This window comes from Platichthys flesus, chromosome 10, assembly GCF_949316205.1.
Source record: "Platichthys flesus chromosome 10, fPlaFle2.1, whole genome shotgun sequence".
In the NCBI taxonomy this organism is placed as follows: Eukaryota; Metazoa; Chordata; class Actinopteri; order Pleuronectiformes; family Pleuronectidae; genus Platichthys; species Platichthys flesus.
In genome coordinates this window covers 13,134,323-13,147,444 of record NC_084954.1, presented here as the reverse complement: position 1 = coordinate 13,147,444, position 13,122 = coordinate 13,134,323, and the positions used below count along the sequence as shown (strand labels likewise).

Below are 13,122 nucleotides of genomic sequence, written 5' to 3'. Positions count from 1 at the left end.
CCAACAAATAAAGAGTACAGTTTTCTGTCGATTGTGCAAACACTATTCCACAGTATCATTTCACTTGTCTATATAACTGCAGAGTCCATCCAGCAGCTCACATAGTAAACAGAATGTCCTTGTAGTTATATAATAACTGCCAACATTTACTTCACTCCACATTGGAGTGAAAATAAACACAGAGCCCAAAACAAGTGAACCAAAACAAGGATTGCCTGGACCTTGCATACATTTGGCCATTTTGTCCGTAGCCTATATCAAGAGCTCCAGAAGAGTCTGTTAAAATATGTGTAAAATGTCGTTGATGTAATCCACTGACAGAACAAGAACGTTCCTTACAAGTGCATCAAGTGTTTCAAATAGGTACTCTGACGTAGGCAGTATTGTCCTGGAAGTTAGTAGTGGTTGTTTCAGAGGAGTTCACAGTTTTTTTCTTTCAGTAAATGTGTCTGAAACATCATTGTTCAGTCACCACATCAGAGCGTTCATCACAGTTTTGCAGTCCATAACGCGTGGTTCTAACCGCACTCGATGTAGTCTTTCAGCTACAATATCAATGCAGATTGATGACTTTGGAAGTCCTTGCTTAAATACCAATGTTCACATGACATTTAAATCCGCACACAGCTACAAACCATGAACTATATATATATTTAAATATATATATAAGTTTGAGCTACATTTCATCTGCTAAGACAAGTTAAGAACTCACAAAGTGAGAGATACATATGTAATTTCTGCACTATTGTACTCGTATCTACCGCTCCATAGTTCCACACTTGCACTCCGGTACATTGATTCTCTTCTATGGCCCCTCTTCTGCCACCTGCACCACAGAAAAGCCTTCTCACTCGATGAATTCTCCGGACTATCCGGGGTCTCTTCTTCCATTTGTTCCCCACACTCCTGGTTTACAGCCATACACTGCAGTGTCTCTACTATAATATCATCTGGCTCCTCATGTGCCACTTCCACTGAGGATGTGACTTCAAAATCAGGTAGCGATGAATCTGTATCTGGTGAAAGAGGATCTGAGGCTGTATTTGTGGGTCCAAAATCTAGTTCCAGTGATGTATCTGGGGATTCAGAACTAGGAGGGGATACTGTAACAGTGACCTGGGGAAGTGGGACTTGGTTTAGTTCCAAGGCGATGTCCTGAGGCAAGTGAGATAGGAAATTGTGCATGGCTGGATCCAAACAGATGGATTCCGTTAACTGTGGCGGATCCAAGGGGCACAGCGTGGCAGGGTCATCAGTGGATATGGGTGAACAATCTGACTGGTATAAGGGTGGGTCTAAATTGTCAGCATCAGAAGAGGAGTCATAATTCAGGTCAAATGGCTCTGGTTCAGGGTCCATGAATACAGAGTCAAGATCATCTTGATCTAGGGAAGTCAGCATGACTAAGTCAAAGTGGACCAGATCAGTGTGATATATGGTGATGTTATCCAATGGTTCTGGAAGGGGTGGCCACTCCGAGTCTTGGGACTCAGTGTTTGGTTGAGTTTCTTCTGAAATGGAAGAAAAGGTCGAAACCAGCCTCGTTTGCTCTGGGGGAGGGTCAGTGGGATCATCTGGAAAGGTGATAATGGGATCTGGATTTGTGTCACTGTCAGTTGGACTTCCAGGAGAGTCTGTGTCAAGGTATTCTGACACCACAATTGGATCTAGATTTGTGTCACTGTCAGTAAGACTTCCAGGAGAGTCTAAGTCAATGTATTCTGACACCACAATTGGATCTGGATAATTGTCACTGTCAGTTGGACTTCCAGGAGAGTCTTTGTCAAGGAATTCTGATACCACAATTGGATCTAGATATTTGTCACTGTCAGTTGGACTTCCAGGAGAGTCTGCGTCAAGGTATTCTGACACCACAATGGATGGACATCTGATGTCAGTCTCTAAATGACATGGTCTAACAGCATCAACATTAAAAGGGTCATCACAGGTTGCGAGTGGCTCTGTATTAATTGCATTAGATGAAGACTCTATGACTAAGTCTGATGGCTTTGATTCTGGCTCTGCTGATTCGGCAGGATCAGAATCTTCTGAACCTGAATATGGCATAGATAGAGTAGTGGGATCTTCAAATACTGGATCTGGCTGGTCCACAGCAGTGGGATCTGTAGATTCTGAATCTGACATGGTTTCATATTCCTCTGGTGGAGACACAGTAAGAACAGGGACTGGATATGGTAGCTGTATCTTATCTATTTCAATTATTTCTATATCTTGGGATGTCATGACATCAGAACGAGATGGTTCAGTATCTGAATTGGACTCACTAGCTGGATTTATATTTATTAGTTGTGGTGTGATTGGCATTTGTCGTTCCACTGTCCCTGAATCCTGAGGGCTTTCAGGGGCTGTTCTTGACAGAATTGGCGACGCACCATGAGTTTTGGCTGGATCATTTGTGACAATGTCGTTTGGATTCAAAATTGCATGGTCTGGTACATCTGATATCGGTTGTGGTATATCTCTGAAGTCAAACAGCTCTAGTTGGACTGTTCTAACAGAGCCAGGAAGTATCGGGTCCAGAGAAAGTGGTATGGCACTCTCTACATACATTGACTGTGGACAGGCAAGAATGCTTGGGTCCATTGAGAGCTGTTTTGGCAGATTTCGACGGGCACTTTTCTTTTCCTCATTCTCCTCTGGACAATTGACGGCTGCATCGGCAGTGCTCTGACGAACAAGAACCTTGCTTCTGGCCTGGGTCCCCACAGACACTTTGGATACTTGGGGTCTCTTTCCTCGGGCTCCCCCTTTCCCTCTATCTACTGAAGAGGTTCCAAGTCTTTCTGCCCCTGCTGCTTCTTCCCCTGCACCTGCACCTGCACCTGCAGTTGTCTCTGTCCCTGCCCATGCTCCTGGCTGTACCCCTACCCCTGCTCCTGTCCCTGCTCCTGTCCCTGTACTCGCCCTTCCACCTGTCCCTGCCCTTGCTCCTGTCCCAGATCCAACCCCTCCTCCTAAACCTACCCCAGCTCCAGCCGTCATTTGACCACCCTGAGGAGACCATGTGTTGTAATGCTGCGTGAATGTATTGAAATTACTGTTGAAAGCACGAAGTTCTTTACAAAGGTCCTTCCTGAGATCAGCAAGCTCTCTACGCATGGCAGAGACCTCTTCCTTCCATTGCATGCTGATAGCTGCAGCCAAGGTTGCTGACTCTTTAATACTGGCCTGGATGGCTATGGGTGACGGCCGTTCAGGGGCACTAGATCTTGGTGATCTGAAGAGGCTTGGAGAAACAGGTGGTCCAGACAGAGGTTTGGCGGAAGCCCCCATGTCATCTTGTGGGTTAGGCCTGTCTCTTCTGATGGGGCAGCCTAGATCATCATGTGCCAAAGGGGCTGTGTCTGCCAAATCCCCATGTATACTGGTCTGGTCAGGTAAACAAGAGTCTTCCTGCACATAATTTCTGTCTGCAAGACAAATGTAAATATGTTTCTGTAATATTGCCATAGGTGTGAGCAGCTGGAGAGAATGTGCTTTTAATTGCCACAAAGCAATAACATGAAGTCATGCACTGAATGCCATGAGTCAAAACAAGATAAGAAAGGAAATCTACAACCGTTAGTTGCTAGTGTTATGATTTTTGACCCAATTCACTAATCTGTATACCATAAATGTGGAATAAAGATTTGAATTATTTGTAATACTATTTTAAATCACAATCCTAATCAAAGTGCTCCCATTTTGACTCATTTCCATCAATGGTTTACACTGCCTTCTCAACCTTCATTTGTAGCATGCAATCTTCACATCTTTTCAATGCACAAAGCTGAATCCTCTAGCTCCCGGAACACATCACAGAGAATGGACAATATTTATTATAAATGAGGTGTAAGAACAATCCTTGCATGCTCTTCTGCTTTCAGCAAAGCAAAATGTACTTTGTGCAATGAAAAGAGGCAAAGATGAGCAAAGCTTCAAAACATTTTCTCAAAAATTCAGGAAGTATAGTATGAACCCTATTGAAAATATGAGGTCCAGTTTGATCGATTCATTCAAAGCACTACCTGCACAATGTCCAGAATAATGGCCAAATCCATCAAATACCAAACTCAGCATTCAAAAAATGCAAACATATTAAAAATGACTGAGAAAGCAGTGTAAGCAAACATTTATAGGTATGAATAATTGATAATAAGCACATCTCCAGGTGTCCACACCTCTAATCCTCCCTATTATAGGCTGTTGCGTTTAGTTCATGAATCTACTGTGGGAAGAGGTGGAATCCGCTCAAACTTCTTGTCTTCTTTTCTTCCCACCTTCTTCATCTGTACATGGACGTTATCATGTCCTCTGTGTATCCAGCAACCATGGGAATTGTTGAAACCACCACCAGCTTACAATTTACAATCAGTATCAGGCTCAGTACCACAAATAAATGCATGTATCAAGTAGGTTTAGATTTATTGCAGCAAGTTGCATATGTGATATATGTGACTGACCAGTGGGACACTTCGGTTAGCGATATATTCATAGCCAACTTTACATTTTCCATTATCCAAACTATTCTTTGGACACAATAGTGTGCAGCTTTATAATAAGATCTAATTTTGTGCAAACACGAGCTTTGAAATAAGACAAAATCATTTTTGTGAAGTGAACAATCGCTGGGCAAACAAATTTCATAGGGTATGGTGTATTATTTGAATGTCTGCAGCACAGTGTGGTGCACTGAGTTCACACAAAAAGAATGCAAACTTTGCATTACACCAGTTTGCCATGTGGCCTCATAAAAAAAAAAAATCACACAGCCAAAATATATCAGAAAAAGCAGTCGTGTCCCTATGACCTGATACTTCAGGTAATGTCCAACTGTGATTTTCAATAGGGTTCATTGCTTTACTCTCTGATGCATCCAATGGATGAGCAGATGAAGCACTGTATCCAAAATACAGTAGGATGAACTGGTACAGCTCACAAGTGTTAGCTACGGTAGACCTCCATCAAAAACAATGGAAACATACAGGAGTGATTCATGCAAAGATACAAAGCTGGTTGACTACACAACCGGTTCTCACTATCTGTTCTAGATATATCCATTACCACACATCAATGCCAACCGCAAGCTTCTGGTGTCCGTTTGTCACTTCGACTCAAGCAAACAAATGCCAACATCCAGGATATAATATGTTGTATTGTGCTAATTCAAGGTAGGTTAATATGTGCCTACCTGTGGTGGCTCTGATGGTGGAGGTGACAGTCGAGGCCATGGGGGGGATGCAGTCATCGTCCTGGGAGAAGCCGGCCTGGATGGCTCGCAGGTAGCTGTGACTGCGGGTGCGGAAGCAGCCGGGGAGGTCCAAGGCCTCCATTGCCTGGGATTCCACCTCACTGAACACTGACTCGCACACCGACTCAAACTGGCCATTTATTTCTGTTTCACTCACCTGCCAGAAAGAAAAGCCATCAGCACGCTTTCAAGCCAATGGGAATATTTCGTCGTTATATATTAATTGCTTAGTTGTAAAGCCTGACAGTGTTCTCTGTAAATGTTCATTTGATTGAAAAGTTGCAAAATGAAGCAGAGAAATCGACGACAAATGTTTTTATTTAATGGCACAAAACAGATTTTTTTGAATGATGTCTAGAAATTACTCCGTCATTTCATCACTACTAGAAAAACAACAACAATGTGATGTGTGTGTAACATTGAATTGTTACAAATGGTTGTTTACTGAGCAGAAGGCTGTTGGCTATCGTTTCATTTTCATTTGGCGAAATCAAGACTCATAGATAAACATCTTGCTCTACTGAGGTTTGGAATTAATGTGAGCTTAGTTGGGCTTTTAGGACTCTGAACAAATCAATAGCTCTCTCTTTCAATTCAATAATTCGTAAAAATTATAGAACTCATGTGAATTGATAATTAAATTTGAAAAAAAATTGTTTGTTTTGGAACACTATGTATGAAATATACTCAAACAAAAGTTGCAGTGTAGGAGGAATCAATTTTCTATCTTTCAGCAATTTTAAATGGAGAACTGTGGCGAAATCATCAGATTCTATTTTTCTGGAGATTCCCTGAGCCTCTTCTGTGCCCCTCCGCCCTCTGTGGTGAAGAGAACCACTGCTCTTCCTTACATGGATTTGAGATGGAGTCAGGAATCGTTCCTAATTGAAAGGGTGTCGACTCACCTGGCTAACTTGGCTAACGCAGCTAGCCTGACTGAGGGTGCTGACAGCCCGCATGTAGCTCTGGTTCCTAGAGCGAAACTTGGGCGAGTTGTAGTTGGCTGAGGGATCCAGGGCAATGCCGGGGTGCATGTCCCTGGCGGCTTGCAGGTGGTAGCTCTGACTGAACGGAGAGAGATGCAGAGTAGGGAGTATTTCTTAAACAAGATATAATTAAGCTTATTAACAAGTATAGTTTGATGAGTGGCTGAGAGGTGCAACATGTTGACAAAATCAATTAAGCGCTATTAAACTCAGCGGGCGTCCTCTGGGTACCCTGAACTCAAGAGGTAGGCTTGGTTATGACATTGTGTCTTCAAACAGGGGTGCCTTCCTCTTTCTGCAGCTCTCTGCCTCCAGCATCCTTAAAAAGATTTCTGCGGGGTTGCAACATCTAATCAATGCTTGGAAATGAGAGAAATGCAAATCGGGAGCTAGTTAACGAGCAAGCACTTCAGAGAGCACTCTGGTGTCAGCCAGGTCAAATGAATGTGCTACCCAAGCATGCAGGGGCGGGAGAGATGCTCAGAGACCCGTGACTGGTCGGAAATCCGCTGGAGAGAAGATGAATGAAATGACACAGAGGGAGAAATGTGCTTTAAGTAAACTAAAGAATACTATGTGAGTCACGTTAGGACGACCAAAGTGAGATTCCCTCAGTCAGATCTATTTGTTATGGCAGGCGGGAATGAGTAAGCAGTTTTTTGGGGACTTTTTATAGAGATAAACGCTGGTGTTTGGGAGGAAAATGCCAGTGTGATTAAAAGTCCCTCAATCCATCTTGTCACCAGTAGCGCGGTTGTGCATTATTTGCAAAAGCAATATCAACCTTCTAAACACCCAAAGCAACCTAGAGCAGAAATATCCAGAGATTAAGACTGAATTAAGGGGAGAAGCTGTAAATGGGAAGAAATCCTCTTTTAAATGATGTGGTTAATCGTTCAAAACACACAATCTAACAGTGATGCTTACACCATTAATGCGGGCAAGTCAGTAAATACCACGCCGCTGTAATGTGAAGCAGTGAAATCATATCTATAATGTGTTTGGAAATGCCTTCTGCTTTGATTCGTATGTGCAGATTGCCCCAGGTGACCTTTCAATGACTGGTCTTTAATGTTTTGCTCTGTGAGACGTCCACATCGAGTGTGTCAGCAGGGCAGCGAGCCAGCTGGTGCCCACGTTCGAGTCCGACCACTGCATCATGGCAGCAACGGGGGGGGGGGGCGATCCTGTATTCACCTTAAGTCTGCAGCAAAATTGGTGATGTAGTTACGCATGTCACTGTTGATTCTATCCAGGCGGTAAGAGCTGCGGGTAGAGAAGAAAACAGAGTTACTGGGTCCCACAGTTCGGAGTCGGATGGATGTGATGTCACTGGGACAACGTCCAATGGAGCAGACTCTTTATGGCCTTTGTGGTGCACTGAGTGTTTGCTTTGGGGTTTTTCACCAAAGTGCTGCAAACATAAGGGCGATATCATGTGACCGACAAAGGTGGGAGAATGTTGCGGTTGCATTCACAAAACAGAAAGCAATGGCTGGCCGAGGCCAAATCCTCTGAATGAAGCACACGCACGTACACACACAGTGAATGAGGAGTGAATTATAAGTAGGTGCACAAATGCACATACACACTGCCCGTCAGCACCAACCAAAAATGACAACAAAGCACTTGATGATAAAAAAGCTACACACAGAAAACAGTGACAGGACATCACACACCACCCGTTGTTTCCCTGTGTGGCTAATTATATTTGGTTAATTGAGCCAAATGAGAGTTAAAACAAAAAAAACGACCTCACGTCTTTCCCCAAGCAATGAGTTTAGTCAAGCTTTTAGCTGACGAGATAAGATATAAGTGCTGAGGCGTATTTAACCCACGGCTGAGGGAAGTGAGGCTGTTTTATCAACTCATGCCACAGCAAAACGTCTCTTATGTATATTGAAGCCTACAGAGGACAATATTAAAATGAACTGAAAATAAATTCTACAAAAGCGTAAAATATTTGTTTAACAACCTCCGCTGTGGAAAATATCCAATGCTAACAGGATTTAACGTATTCATCTTCTGCATAAGAATCGTCATGCAAAGTTACGAATTTTTGAGTAAAAATAACTTTATCTGTTCTCGGAAGAAACAGAATGAAGCTGAAACTAAACTCATTCTGGACGAGATGGACTAAATTCATGTAAAACCCACAACACAAAGGAACAGCTGAAACAGAACAACCTTCAGGCTATGACATGAATGTAACTATCATTCATCTATAGTTTTACTCTCAGGAGTAGGGAGTAACTGTCAGCAGTAATATTGCAAGTCTGCCGTCCTCTTGATGCTCACTAAATAAAGTTGATGTTAGACGATAATATCATGTTTCCACTCAAGCTAAATCCAGGAAATGAACAGTATCTCAGTGACTCCAGAGTGACTCACTGCTGTGAGGGGACCAAGCACCTGTAGCTGCAGTGATCCTGGATGAGCAGGAGCGACGCCTCTGCATTAGATTCTGTCCAAACAGACAGAGGTCTGAATCGCTAACTGGATATATTGGGGTGACTCAGATGGTTTCACATGTAACCATGGTAACTGCACAGAAAGATGGTGATAGCTATTGACTCAAAATACATTGAAGATGAAAATGAGATAAACTAGACTGATGAGTCTTTGTTTCACCCAAACTAAAGCTTCTGTTCATCAAAAGAGGCTAGAATCTAAATGTGTTCTTCACGAAGGTCCATATCTTTGTTAAACTGTTCATATCTGTTCTGGTAAGGTTTGATGTCACATTGTAACTAAGAATTTTGTCTAACATGTGTCCGTCCTGTCGCCATCGCCTATGGGGGCTGCGTCTACCTAAACTGGACATTTATTGGTTTGTAGACAGCTGGTTGTCTTTGGAGTAAATAAATGAACCTCTACCTGAACACCTTAATTCCATTGCTGCTTTAAAATCACTATGGTTTTACTATCAGCATCCTAAAATTCAGGTACAGTACTTGACACTAGATTGAAGGCGCTTGATGAACATCCTCATTGTTCAGCCATTATACCATTAGAGACGAAGAGTCTTCTTCTATTGTTTAATGCTCAACAGTCAGAATAAAGAGTTTTCCCTCTGTAAACAAATTGTACCATGGTTTAATTTGATCAGTACTTATACCATCTCTTTTGTTTTCCTGTTTGGTATGAGGCAGCCTTCACACTGGTTATGTAGGTTAAGATTAAGATGATGCAGATTAAGATTAAGATTAAGATGCATTTATTAGTCCCAAACACATGCACAGACATGCAAAGGCACACTCATGCAGGTAGGGAAATTTAACTTCTGCTTTTGACCCATCTGGTGCAGGACACACAGAGCAGTGAGCGACCATGTACGGCGCTCGGGGAGCAGATGTTGGGGGAGTAAGGTGCCTTACTCAAGGGCACTAGACAGGGTAGGGAGACTCTTGGATTATTGGACAGATCAATCCAGGTTCGTCTTTTGTTGTCTCTCCGTGGAGTCGAACCAGAGACGAACCAAAGACCTTCTCTGCCCATAGTCCAAGTTTCTGCCTCTAGAGTACCGCCTCTCCTGGCGGGACTAAACTAGGTCGGAGAGAAAGTGCCCTAACAAGCCCTCTCTTACGAAAATACCCAACTTTTTCTTTTCAAGCTATGTGTCTGCTTTATCAGCAAAAAATGAAGTATAGTGACACAAACATTAACTTATTCAGAGTTGTGGAATGAAAAGTGGAATAACAAAAAGTGAAAATTAGCCTATCTATGCTGGACACGTCTCACACAGCCACAAATCAGTGGAATGAATCCTGCTTTGACCTTGACGTGCGAGAGAGAAATGCTCATACCCGATGATGTTTGAATGAGTAATTATGTTATGTCAAATCAATTATAATTGAACGCTTTGCCGGTGTTAACTTTGATTCATTATAGTGATTCAAGAAGCTAATCATGGATGGGAAGCAAACAAACAGAGTTATTTTAGAAACTGCCAGAAATGGGTGTGATTGAATTGCTTGTGGTGGTGAGACGTCGAGGCCACAGTCATTTAAAGAGACTGATGTCGATTCTCTCTCTTGGTTGTGGGTCAATGAGACCCAGTATCACACATAACAGAAGCAGAAGTTCATTAGGATAATGGCTAAGGGAGAAATCTGCCACATGTCATTCAGATACGATCATCGTCAAAACATCTGTTAAACATGTTTAGGAGATCCCATAATAAAGCTGACTCATTTCAACTTTCGGAAATGGGGGGCCCTCTCAGGTCGGTGGCACACTGCAAACCTCAGTTAAACATGATGTTTATTGAAAATGTCCAAGATTCATCCATTTAAACTATCGTTATATTTTCATATTTTTATATTACATACATGAGTGGGTCCTTGAAATATTTTGTATCTTATGGGGTTCTTGGCTGGGAGGGGTTGGGGGGGTCTAATTGACTATTAATTAAAACAGGCATCATTCAACTTTCTAGTGTGCAGGATGTTTAGGCTAAGCGGGCTCTGTGCCGTATTCCTTAATGGTGAGACAAACAAAGAGACAACCCTGTCAACCGCGACAAGGTGAGAGCGCCTGAAAGAGAGAAAGATGGAGGGGACACGACCTGACAGCGTATCCTCACTTTAACGGGATTTGCTTCAGGGACCTGCTGCTGTCAAATTTGTGTTTGGCTCATCTCAATGCCCCAGCAAGACATAAAATTACTACAAGTGCAGAGAAAACCCAACCTACGGCACGTCTGTCTTGAATCCTATCTAATTCCCTCCCAAAAATCCAGATGAACTATAATAGTAAGAGAGCTCTCATGCCAAGTGTCAACCGCATCCGCAGAGCCTCTAATGTGTGGACTAAAAACAGATCTAGATATGGACCATGGTGCTGTGGTGCCAAAAATAAAAACTCATAATACTCCAACTTCGAATTAGGAGATAGTCGGGTATCTATCCATCTAATCTATCTTTCCATTATCTATACCGCTGGGGGAGTTGGAGTCAGTCCCAGCTGACGTTAGGCGAGAGGCGGTGCACACTCTGCACAGGTCCCCAGCCTGTCAGAGGGCAAAAATACAGACATAAACAACAACCTATGGTAAATTTAGAAACTTTGATTAACCTTAAACCCAATCTGCATGTCTTTGGACTGAGGGATGAAGACGGAGCACCAGCTAAATATACAGACACAGAGAGAACATGCAAACACCCTGAGCAACTGGGTTTCAAACCAAGAAACTTCTTGCTTTGAGGTGACAATGACAGACACTGTACCACCGTGCTGCCTAATCTAATCAAATTCTAGTCACTTCAATTAAATTTTGGCATCAACAAATCACAACATACAATTTCTTAAGGCACTAAGGTCACCTTACTAGTACTATGAACAATCTAATCTAATCATATACAAGACTGTGCAAGAATTCTATATATTTCCAACATGAGTGTGTTCTTTTATATTAACAGATTTTCAGGGCAATTAAATCTATTCAGAGATTTACCTCTTGCTGCACTCACTTTTATCAAAAATAATTCTCTGTCTATTGAAGTTATACTTATCTACAGCCTGACTGGTACATATTCTCATTCTAATATTGGACCGTGTACAAAAATCCACCAGAATGGATATACACATGGAAAAGAAACTCCCAAAAAGTTAAAGGGGACATATTATGCCCATTTTACCACAGTTGATATGGTTCTGTGGGGTCTCAATGAAATGTCTGTAACATATTTTGGTCAAAATACCACAAGTGTCATTTAAAACAGCACCCTTTTTACCCTGTAATCCCAGACGACGCACTCTAACATATCATTTACAACAAATTGCGGGAGTTGTTTTTTTCCAGAGTTTTCGCGAAGGTAGACATGCCAGATACCCACAAACAAGTTATTAATCCCCCCTCTTCTACATGAAAGAATTGTTAATACTTTTTTCAGTAAATTTGGATTTCATTAGAAATTTTATGCTGTCATTACAGGCTTCAAAATAATGAGTGACAGGCAGCTAAGATTGACTCACGACCCCCCCGGCTCCATCCCTCATTCCCTACTATTCAGACTTTGGGTACCAAAGTGCAAGATGGCAGCGATCATTTCCATTTTGGCTCAATATTTTCATATTTTTGCTTCCTTTGCAGATCGTGGGAGGAAGCCTAACTAACAGATACGTTTTACTCCATTAGCTAATAAACTGTCTAATATCGACCCGGCTGATTTATTGGTCCGGAGATGCAGCAAATCATTCTCAAATTGTCCCAATCAGAAAAAAAAACACCACTGGGTATCTCAGACGCACAAAAGCAGTGGAAAACACAGAGTATGTCTCCATCTTAATCCAAGAGGAAAGACAGCATATTATTGCCTTCTTAGAGTGGGTTCAGAGGAGTATCAGGACTCATCAGTAACGTCTCCCTTGGGGACACACAACAAGCCTTCTCCCCCTGACTCGATGATAATGCCAAGGCTGTCAATAGACTCGGAGTCAGGCCACACAGCCTGATCCACGCTGGTCTTTTCAGCAGACTCTCAGTAGAACCACTGAGAGAGCCATTATTCAGACGGGGCCTTGGAGTACAATAACTGCAACTGATAGCCCTTCCTGCTGCTTCATCCTCATAAATCATTCGCTGTTTGCAGCTATTCACAAAGAATTGTCACGGGGAGGCTTTGGAAGACGTCAAAAGAAAAAAAAGGAGCATACTTCACTGTGGCGGCCTCAGACGTTACATTATAATGAGAAAGAGCGGCTACAATGGCCAAATTACCAAATGACTGCATCTTCTCTGACTGAATAGCATTATCACGCTGCCTGATCTCAGTCCATAACGTTAGATTTATCATTTTACTGTATATCCGCTGAGATTACACTCAGTAGGATGTGGATCTCTGCTCTCTTCCATCTTGCAGACAAACGTCAGCAGAGGTGGAA

The 13,122-nt window shown here is 42.5% G+C and overlaps 1 protein-coding gene across 1 annotated transcript in view; it reads right to left on the bottom strand.

Annotated features, from left to right (window-relative positions):
- dlgap2a (discs, large (Drosophila) homolog-associated protein 2a) overlaps positions 1–13,122 on the bottom strand; it is a 55,619-nt gene that overhangs the window by 25,413 nt on the left and 17,084 nt on the right. Inside the window, exons 3-5 of the mRNA XM_062397879.1 lie at positions 7,435–7,503; positions 6,166–6,316; positions 5,192–5,408 (exon numbers count right to left, since the gene is read on the bottom strand). Coding sequence (XP_062253863.1) covers positions 5,192–5,408; positions 6,166–6,316; positions 7,435–7,503 — 437 coding nt within the window. The remainder of the gene's footprint in view (positions 1–5,191; positions 5,409–6,165; positions 6,317–7,434; positions 7,504–13,122) is intronic.